The sequence below is a fragment of the Larus michahellis genome, chromosome 3, assembly GCF_964199755.1.
Source record: "Larus michahellis chromosome 3, bLarMic1.1, whole genome shotgun sequence".
Lineage (NCBI taxonomy): Eukaryota > Metazoa > Chordata > Aves > Charadriiformes > Laridae > Larus > Larus michahellis.
This window is the reverse complement of record NC_133898.1, coordinates 57,909,630-57,922,387: the sequence shown is the minus strand read 5'-3', so window position 1 is coordinate 57,922,387 and position 12,758 is coordinate 57,909,630. Positions and strand designations below refer to the sequence as shown.

The 12,758-nt window shown below is 41.3% G+C and overlaps 1 protein-coding gene across 1 annotated transcript; it reads right to left on the bottom strand.

The window, feature by feature from the left end:
* Positions 1-442: 442 nt before the first annotated feature.
* On the bottom strand, positions 443-10,178 carry SOD2 (superoxide dismutase 2). Its single transcript, XM_074580335.1, has 5 exons — positions 10,051-10,178; positions 8,716-8,918; positions 4,281-4,397; positions 2,381-2,560; positions 443-965 (listed from the first exon to the last, which is right to left on the bottom strand). The coding sequence occupies exons 1-5, from the start codon at positions 10,077-10,079 to the stop codon at positions 820-822; spliced, it is 675 nt and encodes a 224-aa protein (XP_074436436.1). The 5' UTR covers positions 10,080-10,178; the 3' UTR covers positions 443-819.
* Between the last annotated feature and the right edge of the window lie 2,580 nt (positions 10,179-12,758).

Here is a 12,758-nt window from a genome sequence, read left to right as displayed (position 1 = left end):
TGAAGTGCTTGGAAGGAAACACATAAGGAAAGAGGCTGGGCGCATTTAGTTAGGAACATGGGTTTCAAAATAAACTGATCGCCCCAGTAAATAACTATAGCAAAGATTTAGTTTTGAATTGACACCTAAAAAGTGTAATTCTTTCTGCCAGATGCTTCTGTCAGGCAAAAACCTATATGATGCTAGTCACATAGAGACACGCTAGTCAGCTAGAGACATGAAGGTCTTACTTAAGAGATCCAGGAAATGACAGGGACGACGGAAGACAGCCAAGTCAGGTGGGCACAGCAACATCTATTTCCCCTTTAACCTATCTTTTTAATCTGTAAGAAAGCTCCACACTCTGTAATACAATAAATTACAAAAGGCACTTCTCCAACCATTTTCAAATCAGGTAAGTAACCGGTCCAGCTATTATTAAAAATTAGTCTCTTATAGACAGTTATAGAAGATTCTTCTTTTGAGTTTTATTTGTTTATAGCAACATAAAGTACATGTTTCCACTTAGGTATTTCAGTGCAACAAGGAAATCCATTACCTCGATAAGCTTCAGCAAAGTGATCTATGTTTTATATGCAATGGAAAAGACTATTTAAAGTGTCTCCCTTTGTTGCACAACAGTTTAAAGCTTCAAAAATCTAAGTAAATACCTCTCACAGAATTAAACAAGCAGACACTTTGCTTGATTATGAAATGCTTTTGTTGGATGAGCTAAGTGTTTTCTGCAGTAGAGCAATTCATTTGTAAGCCACAGGCACTACTACAGTGGTATCAGAGTAGAAGTGGTGACATTTTAGTAGTCTGTGCAAGAATACCACTCTACTTTTTGCAAGCTGCATATCTTGAAGATACATTCTCCCAGTTGATCACATTCCAAATGGCTTTCAAATAATCAGGTCGAACATTTTTATACTGAAGATAATAAGCATGTTCCCATACATCAATTCCCAGCAAAGGAATGAGACCTGTAAAAGAAACAAAAAGGAGGGTAAGTTTTGTAAATCTATGAAAACATGCTTTACATGTAACGTTTTACATTGCATCCCGAAGTTGTACTCAATTTCTGAGTCTTTATCTGCAGGGAGACAAAGAGCTCTCTGGCACATAGGCGGTTATTGCGACATTGTTTGCTCTCCACACACACGTATAAACTGAAAGAGCTGATTAAGACAAACACCTATGAATACTCTAGAATTGCCCTGAAGTCACAACTGAAATGAGATAAAGTCATTTTTTAAAAGTTTACCTCTTTTGCACAGTTATACAAGCATTTTCGTGAAAAGTTACACCACGGAAGAGCCTCTTGCCATGCCAGTTGGCATCCAATATTTTGATCACAAGTTATTGTCTAATTACTTTCCTTGCTTTTGTCCTTAAATACCCTTCTCACTGAATTTTTAGTGGAGAGTTTTCATGGAAGGGCAGGGGTGAAATTTACCCATTATGCTGTATGTTCCTAAAATAAAATTATTTTTTTTTCCCTACTGATAAGCAATACACAGATTTCTGACAATACATTAAATTCCTTGCCATTCTCTACGAATTTTGCAGATCATGTTTTAAAGATATCTGCAACAGGATTTGGACAAACAGACACTGCAGGCAGGGCTCTCATTGGCCACGTGCTCTTCCTTCTGTGGAGGGTGTCCAGCCTGCCATCATCACTGCCATGTCACTCGAAGAAAATAAAAATATCTTCAAAAGTCATCATGGCCAGTATTATGCTCCTTGACTAGCGGTAAGATGTGTCCCCATCCAAGGCTTATTTAATTGACACTCATTACTTTTTACCAATATTAAGGAAGCAGCTTCCTTCCATTTTAAACCCAGCCTACATAGTAACAACAGTTACTATGTACACCACCTCCTTTAGATAGCTTTCTCTGGCAGAAGGGTCAGTGTAGGCCAGACAACAGGAGAGAGGAAGGCAACTCTTGTTACTACGTACGCCTTCCCCTCTCCTGTTGTCTGGCCTACGCTTACAGTTCTGTGAATAGCCCCCCTTGACAGAGAAAACAGTCTAAAGGCAAGAGGCTCCATCTTCCTCGATACAGACAAGCTACTCCAGTTACTCAAAAATAATCCAAAGGATCCTAAGCTAAAACTATTGTCTAAGACAGAGCACTTTCACAATATGCCCCATCTATTTCCCCTTTGACTAGACAGACTTTAAATTCTACTTTTTAAGTCCTGCTTTACAAATGCTGTTTTAAAAATTGCAACTGTTTTTCACCTCTGCTAGTAGTCATACTCAGTTTTCCAGCCCTATTTATCCAGCAATTTCTTCTCAGCATTTGTCCACAAACCCCTTTTCAGATCTCATACACTTGCCTATGAAGTCTACAGAGAGAGATGCAGAAGGGAAGGAAAGAAACCTGACCTGTTGTTCCTTGCAAAGGGTCTTGATTTGCACAAGCTGCTATTTGTAGGCGTCCCTGCTCTTTGTTATAGCCAAGCCAACCCCAGCCTGATCCCTGAACACCAACTGATACAGCTGTCAACTTCTCCTTGAAGTTCGCGAAGGAACCAAAGTCACGCTTGATGGCTTCCATCAATTCTCCTTTAAAAAAAGCACAGAAAGATCACAGAAGGTCAGGTACTTAACACCTTTAAATTTCCAAATACCGCCTGGAAAGAGAAGGGAAGAGGAGCAGAAGCATTTGGTCTCTGTGGGAAGGAAGTGTCTAAACAAATGGAGTAGTTCCATCATTAATTAACAGTTCTGTCCCGACCTGCTTAAGCAAGAAATCAGTGCAGTAGTCAAACATGCTGTCCTCGAAGATACAGCCAGGGTGCTACCAACAGGACACTCAGCTGCTTACATTCTTGCCTAAAAGGAAAGGGAAGGCCACAAAGGAGAAGTAGGAAAGAAAGTAAAGAGCTAGTCTGCATATCTAAAAGACAACACTAAGTGGCTATGATTTCTTTGTCTTAGTACAAAGAAATATTTGGACATCTTTGATATCAACATAATGAACCGACACATAGTAAGAGGTATTTAACCTTTTCCCTCGTATTTTAGATTTACATCTGCTTCTACAGTTAAATAGTCTATTTGATATGGATAAGAAGACTCCACGATGACATCCCTTCTTAACTATACTGTTAAGCTAACATGTGCTGGGGCGATGGGAACAGAAACTAGAATTGTTTAGTGTAACAATACATTGCCAAACTACTTCCTTTCCCCTACACCCTAGCACATATGTGGGTTTCGGATATTTAAGTGTTTGCTCAAAACCTGAAGGTGTCTACGCGCCTTCCTAATCAGCTTTCTAATTAGCATGTGTAAGAACACTTCATACAGGGCAATACTGGAGAATTCTTCATTCCTTCCACCTTCAGACAGATGGTCTTGAAAATCTCTTGGTGATAGCTGCAAGTGCATCTTATGACAGGCTTTAGCAGGCTTCCTACAAAAGCCTTGAACCATTCAGTTGAAAGTGAAAGATGATATTTTAGGCTTACCGACTTTCACAGAAACTTCATAGAAAATGGGAGACAAAAATAAAAGCGTTAAAGCATCTTTTCTGAGAATGTCATCTGAAAACAAGCTATCAGAAATGGACTGACATCAGAACTGCTTGTTGAAATTTCAGATTCAAAGCCTTATGCTCGAGTCTTAATCAGATCATCTTCAGAGCATCTTTGTACTTCCATGGTAGAGTCAAAAGTCACAAGCAGATGTCACCTATGAATGCCGAACCAGAGTTCAAAGCACCTGAAGCCCACCACTTTACAGACTGGCATATAAACCTAATTTAAAAACCCTCAGGTTTATCACAACAGCTTTTGTGAGATCATAGGGCCTTTACCTTTAATTGCAGGTCACTTGTAGACAATCACTACTCTATCCTCCCAAAGGAGATTTCTTCCTTCAGGCTTTAACTGCTGAACTATTCCTATTCAAATTGGAGCACAAATCCAGCCACTAGTTTGGGTGGTCTGCAGCACATTTCTTCCCTTTCTGTGAACCGAGTACATATATGCCAACCTAAATAGCAGAGCTTTACACAACTATTTTCTCATATGAAGATGGAAAGGACAATATAAAGCAATAGCCAGGTATTTTGCGGTGTATACATAATCAGCTTTAGAAATTAAAAATACTTAGCATGGGGCTAGCTTTTTCTATTCTTGGCTTGCAACCAAAAAACCCTGAATTGCTCAGAATTGTGACAACTGAAGGCAAATTAAATCTGAGAAATAAAGATCCTTTAGACTCTTCCAAATAAAGAAAAGATCATCAGCTCTACTGGTCAATTATAACAAGCACTAACCTTTAGGCTCTCCTCCTCCATTAGGAGAAAGGTTTGTCCAGAAGATGGTGTGATTGATATGACCCCCACCATTGAACTTCAGTGCAGGCTGAAGTGACACCTGAGCTGTAACATCACCTACAGACGCAGAAGATAAAAATACATGGATAAATAAAAACATCATCATCACCACAGTAGTTACTAAGTTGCCACTAGGCCTCCATCCATCTCCAAAATCTTTCAGGTCTTACAGGCCTATAACATGTGTAATGGAAAAGATAAGGTTTGTGACTCTTGTCCATATTGTAGATAGTCACTGACAAACTACTATGAAGATTTCTTTACCTTTTACCTTTTCTAAACCTGTAATGATATGTGATCTGCCAATACAGCAACTTTCAGGCAACTCACACTACACATACAAGATTTACTGACATTCTGTAGCAGAATAAAACAACTAGTACAGCTAGAACATTTGAAGGACCCAGCACTTGTACATTGCTCAGTATTACCACTACGAGACAAGAACATTGTTTGCCCATTAGCTCACTGATTTGCAAACTAAGAATTTTTAAGCTTCTTAAACAATTTACAGGGCAAAGAGTTTGTGCTTCAGAGAAAGTTGATGAGTACAGTAAGCATGTACACAAACAAAATGTTCTTCTCCCTCCTATTTTTCTATTTGTTTTGGGTTTTTTTGGAGGGAAGCACTTGCAGGAAGAGATAGTGACCCAGATCACTTTACTCCACATTACAGAACCCTGCATCAGAAATCAAGATCAGACCCCATACTTCCTCCCTCGCCACATGTCATATTCCTTAAAGAATTCACTGGTGCCTTGTGCCTCTAAATGGTGTTGCACCACTTCAACACAAGTATTTTCAATGCTATTTTGTCTTTTAAAAGAATTCAAACATTTCAAAGGTTTTTGAGAGCTTTTCCATCACTCCAGTACATTCTCTAATAAGCAGTCAGTACGGGCAGCTGTTTCATCCACTGTCTTTCAGAATGAGTAGCAGAAGTCTTCCTATAGCAATAAATCAGTCATCTTAACACAGATGTGAAGGCAAGCCACAAAGCAGTAGCACACTTGTTACTAAGGTTTTATACAGGATTCCAGGTTCTCACCATTTCGTCCTAATAGAATCATTTAAGTTGGAAAAGACCTTTAAGATCACTGTGTCCAACCATAAACCTAACACTGCAAAGTCCACCTCTAAACCATGTCCCTAACTGCCACATCTACCCTTCAGAAATTACAACATCCTTGGTAAGCTTCATACAAATAAAATATTTGGATGAAGCTGTTCCAAAGTGACTCACAAGTCCCCCAAAAATACAGAATTCAATGCTTTGCTAAAATGAATTATAGTCGTGCTCAATCACACACCTATGGTTTTTGGTTTTGCTGGAAATGATCACTGAATAAAAAGTTTCCTTAAGGTGCAGAAACTAAACAGTTTTCTATAAACTTTTCTTAAGAATAATGTCACCCCTACACAAATTCACTTTCACATGCAATATGTTTGGTTTTTTTTTTTCCCATTCAGAAAAATACCTGTAAGTTAAAAAACGGTCTGTGACTAACATGATCTCTGCGTCTCCATTCCTAATAATACCCAGCGCAACAAAACCAGACAGGTACAGGACTGGAACAAAGCATCCAATGCAGTTAGTACAAACACTATTTGCTGAACTCAGGTAGCATGTTAAAGATGAGACACCTCTCATACCTACTCGAATGGCACCTTTGGGACATCTTCCTTGAATTTTGCATTCCTTAATGACACTTTTAAGTTCATCCAGAGCATACAACGTATCGCAAGCCAGAAATCCAAAAATAACCCAGGATGTCTTTAACATCTTTATCACCATTTATTCCACCATTCCTTAGAAGAATCTAGGACCACTAGGAACCAGAAAGGGCATTTGACCATTGTCCTTAAAACACGCTATTTGTGGTGCTGTCGGATCAGTCTTGCTGAACTTTGCACTGAAAAAGACAATGGGTAAAAATTAACTTGCCCTTCGGTTACAACAAAAATATCTTGGAATTTATTTGTATAGAGTCCCTGGCATTTGCTCCAGCTCACCACACTCCTCAACACAGCCACAGAGGACAATTCAGTAAACCAAGACAGGCAGCTTAGAGGTGCTCCAAAGACTAGGCAACTCAGTTTCTTAGTCTACGGAGTCATTTGTTTCCTTGTAAGAGCAATAAGCAAAGCACCACAGGTCACATGACTGTCAGAAAAGAGCAGGGAAAATTCTGGTAGGCACAAGTTTTCACTAAAAGTAAGTTTCAAGTTTATATCCTTTAATTAGCCAGTCCTGCACATTTTGATGAGACAGTAATCACAACCTGCTTATGCTGAAACATAGGGTCCCGCGCTGCACCCCATCACAGAAGCGCATGCTCATTTTCAAATGAGCTGACAACATAAGCCAAGGGAACCTCAGGACAGCTTTTATTTGAGTTTTCTAAGCAGACACAGATAGGTGAAGAAGATGTAAAGAGGATCTGAAAAGAATACCTTCCATTGCTGAACAAAAGCCATTGCCAAGGTTCTGTTATCCAGAAGTATTAGAGAGCGATTAGATGTGCTGGGTAACTCAATACTGAAATGCAGCGCAGAGAGGTTTTTGATCATGCTCAGTTTTAAAGTATGGAAAAAGAATGACAACACTGACAGAATGATGTGGTAGTTCAGACTCTGACCTTTCCTGAATCATGGTCTTAGAAGTCTTTCTAATGAGGGTCAAAACACTACACATAGTATACTCAGATTCCAACTAGGGGCAGGGAGGGGAAGCCAAACCAAAACACACACAGAGACAAATATCGCAATGAAATATTTGTCTGCAAGGAAATATCTGTCTGCTTTGATGTGCGTTACCACCACCATTACATTATCCATTTGCAAAATAATGCCTGCAAAATCCTTAGGGAAAGATTAACTTCTACCTCTAGATACACTGTTTCCAACAGCAAGTGATGAAAGCCTATCGAAGTATAGTATTTTTTTTAAAAATATCTCAAAGGATCCACAACACTGCAGATGTTCCTGCTAAGCAGAAATTCTGATTTCACTAGTGGCTGAAGCCTTGATCACTGAACAGCGTAAGTAACCAGCAGCAGATCACCAATATCACCAGCAGATATACCAATTTCTTATAGTTCAGGTTCCCTCCTCAATTCTGTTTGCACTAATTAAGTCTCCGGAATACAACTTTCCTGGATCCACCACTGTCAGGACAAAGCAGGAACCAATCTTCATTGCTTGATTCTTAACCAAATCTCATTAGTTCATTAACTTAGACCACACAAGTTATTTTTAAGCTTACTTGGGCACTTGAAAATCTCTAAACTTTCATAGGTAACCAACATTCTCTATTAAAGGAATATTAATACTCTTTTAATATTCTCTATTAAAAGGAATATTAAACTCTCAAGGGCTACAGGGTTCGAGTTTACTCAGATATTGACAATTTTGACTCACTTTTATCCAAGCCCAACCAGTTAAATTACACTGTGAAGCCACCTGGCAACAACGCAGAAGTGAGTCTATAAAGTAATCACTTCTTAGAGATAAATTGATATTCTTTAGAAAGATCATCATGACAGAAAAAAACTCAGAAAATATTCCACCTTCTTAAGAATATATACACGTTATTTCACACACTTTCACCAGTCCAACTGAAAGAAGATTTGAAAAAAGCATTTCATGTGTTTCAGCGTAGCCCTGCTAGAACAACTGTAAAGTTTTCACAGAAGTCAGCATATCTCAAGATTCAATTTAAGATCTTAACAAAAAAATCCATGATAGCTTGACATTTATCTTGTGTCTCACACTGGCACGCGACCTACATGACCCCTCAATCTGATCCAGTGGCACAACTGACAGCAAATTCAGATTTCTTCACTGGGTGTCACGTACATTAACTGGGCATTTGTCTCACCTCCATTTGTAGGCAACTAAGATTATTCCACAACAATCAGCAGAGTATCTGATACAAAAACCATGAAGGTGCACAAATTTAACTTTATCTAAGTTTGTTACTAACCTTTCATCGCAAAGTATTTGTTTAGTAAAATGACTACAGTTTCCTATTGACTCAGTCTTTGGTTCAAGTTACTAATGTCAATATGGACTAAATCCCCAAAAATCAATGAATTTTCTTCTAGTTTTACAGTACTACACAGAATTCATGCTTTTTAGTTACACCTAGTTTCCAACTATCAGCACCACTGAAGCTTACAATGAAAGCTTGTTCCTAATAGCATCTCACATTATTAAAGAAAAAAAAAAAGAAAGAAAAAGGTAAGCTTGAATTAGATAATCCAAAAACTTGAAAATAAAATATTTCCCCTGGAACTAAGGGCTATCCATTTTATTGTCCTGTTACCTATGTCAACTAGCTTCTGTCTCATCTGTTGACTGTAGATATACAGACCTTTTGCCAGCGCCTCTTTGTATTTCTCCTCTGTAACGTTCAGGTTGTTCACGTAGGTGGCATGATGCTTGCTGTGGTGCAGCTGCATGATCTCTGCATTAATATGAGGTTCCAGAGCGCCATAGTCATACGACAAGTCAGGAAGAGTGTGTTTTTGCCTAGAGACCAAGCATCCCAATGGCGCTATCAACTTGGCACTGCTTCTAGAAGAGAAAAAAACAGAAAGCAGTCTTATTCAGTACTCGGGCTTCACCACTGAAGCAGACTGAAACCATGACTGTTACGATCATCTGCTTTAAGCACATGGGGTGGTATCTTAGGTAAAGGAGTCAAATTTCCCTTTTTCAAGAGCTCAAAGCAAGCACACTCTGTAGCTTAATTGCAAAGCCGAGTTCACATGAAGGTCTCAGATACAGGGCTTCGCAACATAAAGATGCCACTTCTCAAACCAAGCCCCCCAAGCCACTGCAAAGAGTCCCAGGCCCTCCCACACACACGGGCAAGGCAAAGGTGGAGGTAGGAATGGAAAGCCAGCAGTAACATGCTGCCATTCAAAGCTTCACCTAATCTTTATTCATTAACAACAGAAGCCAAGACGTCCCTGAAGTGTCCTTCCCTCACTACCCGCGATGACCCTGTACTGGGAAACAAAAGGCCTGAAAACCCCAGGCGGGGTTCCCAGACCTGAACCCAGACCCATCACTCAGGCCACCCCACGTGCCTCCCTGTCCCTGTGGTGGGTACCAGAAGACCACACGCTGCCTGATGGCGGGGCAGTCGCCACGTCCAGCGCAGAAACCCACCCAGGTTCTGGTTACCCTTCCCCACTTTTAACACCTCGTGCTCGTCACCAGACGCAACAGCGAAAGGAGAACCGCTGGGCCGGGAGGAAGGTCAACTCCTGCCGCCCTTTTATGTTTCGCCGGTGACCTTGGCATAAACCAGGGACGAACCACCAGCAAAACCCGCGGGGCTCTGAAGGGCGGCCGAGGGGGGTGACCCTGTCTAGGGGAGATAAGAGGAGCTGGCAGCACCATGTCAGGCGACGACAGCCCCTCAGCAGAGAGCAGAACCTGAGAGGGAGAAAGGACAACAACCAGCAGCCCCGCCCCGCGCTGCCCGGTTCGCCGATGATCCCTGCAGCAGCGCGACCTCCCTCCTCCCGAAATGGCGAGGAGACGCTGAGGGACGAGGAGGGGACGACCCCCACCGCCTCCTCCTCCTCCTCCAGCCCACCCCGCTCGGCCGCGGGAGGGCAGCCCGTCCTCCACCTCACGCCGCGGGGGCTGTGTCCGACATGACGCTCACCCACCCCCTCCGCGGCGCGCCTCTCACCTGCCCGCCGAGGCGAAGCGGCACAACATGGCGGCTGTGTGGCGGACGGGGGCTACACCGACGGCGCAACCGCGTCTTCGCCCGCCCTCGGCGCCGCCCGGCCCCGCCGCCGGTCTCCCCGCCCCCTCCGGGGCGGGGAGACCGGCGGCGGGGCCGGGCGGCGCCGAGGGCGAGCAGCTGAGGGGGCTGAGCTTCGCCGCCATCATGGAAGGTCAGTTGGCTTCGGGCCTTGTCCGCCTCAGCGGTTGAGGGGGAGCAGCACAAGAGGAGTCTCTACCAAGCAGAAAAACGCCTGCCCAGGAGCTTCTGCCCGCTGCTGGGCGCCGGGGAGGACGCAGCAGCACAGGAGAAGTGCATTAAGCTCTGAAAACCTGCCTGGCAAAGACACGTTTCTGTCAGTTTATTGACAGGGACCGGCGGTGCTTACAACTGCCTTTTCAGCTATTTTATCTACGACTTACTTTTTTTTTTTTGGGGGGGGTGGGGTGGGGGGTGGTGCTGGTGTGTCGTTTCTGTTCTTTTCTCCTCATTTTTGTGCGCACCTCCTTTCCCGGTATCTCTTTTCCTCCTGGCGGTAGCAATTCAGCAGCCTTTAGTGCTGGTGACAATCCTTCATTCGGGTACCTGGACGCCGTCAGCTAAAACAGTCGGTGTGGTCAGTGCAAATGAGCTCAAAGACACATTAAAAATCGGTTCTCCGGAAAGGTCAGTGAGGGGAACTCTTCCCTGGGAGTTAGGAGGCACACTGCAGGCAAGACAAACACTAGGTCAAATTTGAATTGTATGGAAATCAATCTTGGTTACCACAAAACCCTCCATGTTTTGGTTTTTTGTCTTTTTTTTTTAAACAAACAGGTATATTCCAAGATCTCGCAGAACCCACAGACTATAAAAACACAAGTTACAAAAATTCAGTGGAGGTTAAATCTCAACAACCTTCTTGAAAATAAATTACCTGATCTTGGAAATTGCCAGGAAGCCCAGCTGGAGAGACCCCCACAGGGAACCTCAGCCCAAGGACACAGCAGCCTGTGTCCCTGTCCCCCAGCTTCTTGACAGACCCAACAAAACCACGTTAATTTACTTTCCCTCATCAGCCAGCAGTACTCTCTGGAAATCTGAGCAGTGAAAACAACTACTTTATCAACAAGTAGGATAAAAGGTGAATTGTCCGAAATCAACAGGAGGTTTGGAAACAAGATTTCCCCCAAACGCTGTATTTGTTTGCTGAATACAGCAAGATTTAGGTAGTACCTAATTTTAAAGAGGAATACGTTGTATTTATTGGTGATCAATAAAATCTCATCTTTTGTTAAAATGAACCAACTACATTCAGGACTATTAAATATCATAATATAGGCACTGACAGCCAGACAAGAAAATACTAGATTTAGCATTTCTCTATGTATTATACTGCAACTCACTAATGCTTTGCAGTAAGTGTTCCAAGAAAGCAAGTCACTTATACCATGCATTTTGTTATTAGCCGGTGCAGTTGCTAGGTTGCTTTTATTTCAGGGGAGAAATAAATAAATTTAAAAAAAGCAAAAAAGCAAAACACCCCAGCCTGCTGATTTGGAAGATACCCTCTAAGCAGAGAAAGACCTTGCCTTAAAATTATGTTCATTCAACAAGTTAAGCTAACTTCTAGTCTGAGGGTATAATTTGTATTTCTAATATTGTGGGGTTTTATAGCTCTTTAGATAAGGTTGTTGGGTTTTTTTTTTACTATTTAAGAAAATTAAAATTGTCTTTATAGGCTTTAAGACATCCATGACCTATAGTAACTAACTACCAGGACACAGATTTAAGTAGCAAGCTGTCACCAATTGAAAGCTATGCATTTTTTTTTTAATCTTAGCACAATTAGTAGCAATTACTGTAATGCCAGAGGTATTTTACATACTTCTAATTCCTTATACTAGGTGAAACGTCTACCATTTTCTTAGCATGAGTTGCTTTCCTATTTCAGAGTCAGATTTGAACCATGACCACAGATTTCCCCACAAGGCTTTTTACCATCTATATTATCAGATAAAGCCATTGTTATAATCTATTATGAGCATTTTAAGCTTCTTACAATTACATTCTACCATGTACAGGATCCGGAATGTATGTATATACATGCTATGGATAATCAAGCAATATGATACTAAGACCAAATATAAGTGACACACAACTACAGATTTAGATCACCATCAGGTATTTTTGTAAACTAGAAATTACTTCGGGTGCCAGATGCTGGTGCTTCTTTGTATAGATACTTGTCTCTTCCCTTTCACGCGTTCCACTAATAACTGCTATTTTTCCAGGCAATGAAAGCTAACTTTCAAAAAAACAACCAGGGATCACCAATGGAATTTATGCTTCCGGTGACAACTACTAAGTGTTTTTTAATACATTTAAGTGAAGCCTATGAAATTAAAATAGCAGTGGTATGTGGACTAGCATGTCTCTGACATACGACAGCAGCTAGTATTATTTTAACCACATCCATTTGTCTTGGGCAATACTACTGCAGATACTAATTGTCATATAATATGCCACTTAAAAATGGTACCACAGAAACCCTTCTATAATCTAGGAATTTATTATAACTGTGTAAATTTGAAAAATTCAAGCATGTCCTAGAACTTTGGAGAAATACTGCTTTCAAACAATGAGAGCCTCACTGTTACCACAGTGAATTGCAAAGCTATAAGCTATTT

What these genes read in the sequence shown, in the direction of transcription:
- SOD2 (XM_074580335.1), bottom strand. Translation starts at nt 10,079, where the DNA reads ATGTTGTGCCGCTTCGCCTCGGCGGGCAG. An exon ending in CAAAGAGGCGCTGGCAAAAG is followed by an intron (nt 4,398 to 8,715) that starts GTCTGTATATCT and finishes CTGCGTCTGTAG; the next exon opens with GTGATGTTACAGCTCAGGTG. An exon ending in TGGAGGAGGAGAGCCTAAAG is followed by an intron (nt 2,561 to 4,280) that starts GTTAGTGCTTGT and finishes CTTTTTTTAAAG; the next exon opens with GAGAATTGATGGAAGCCATC.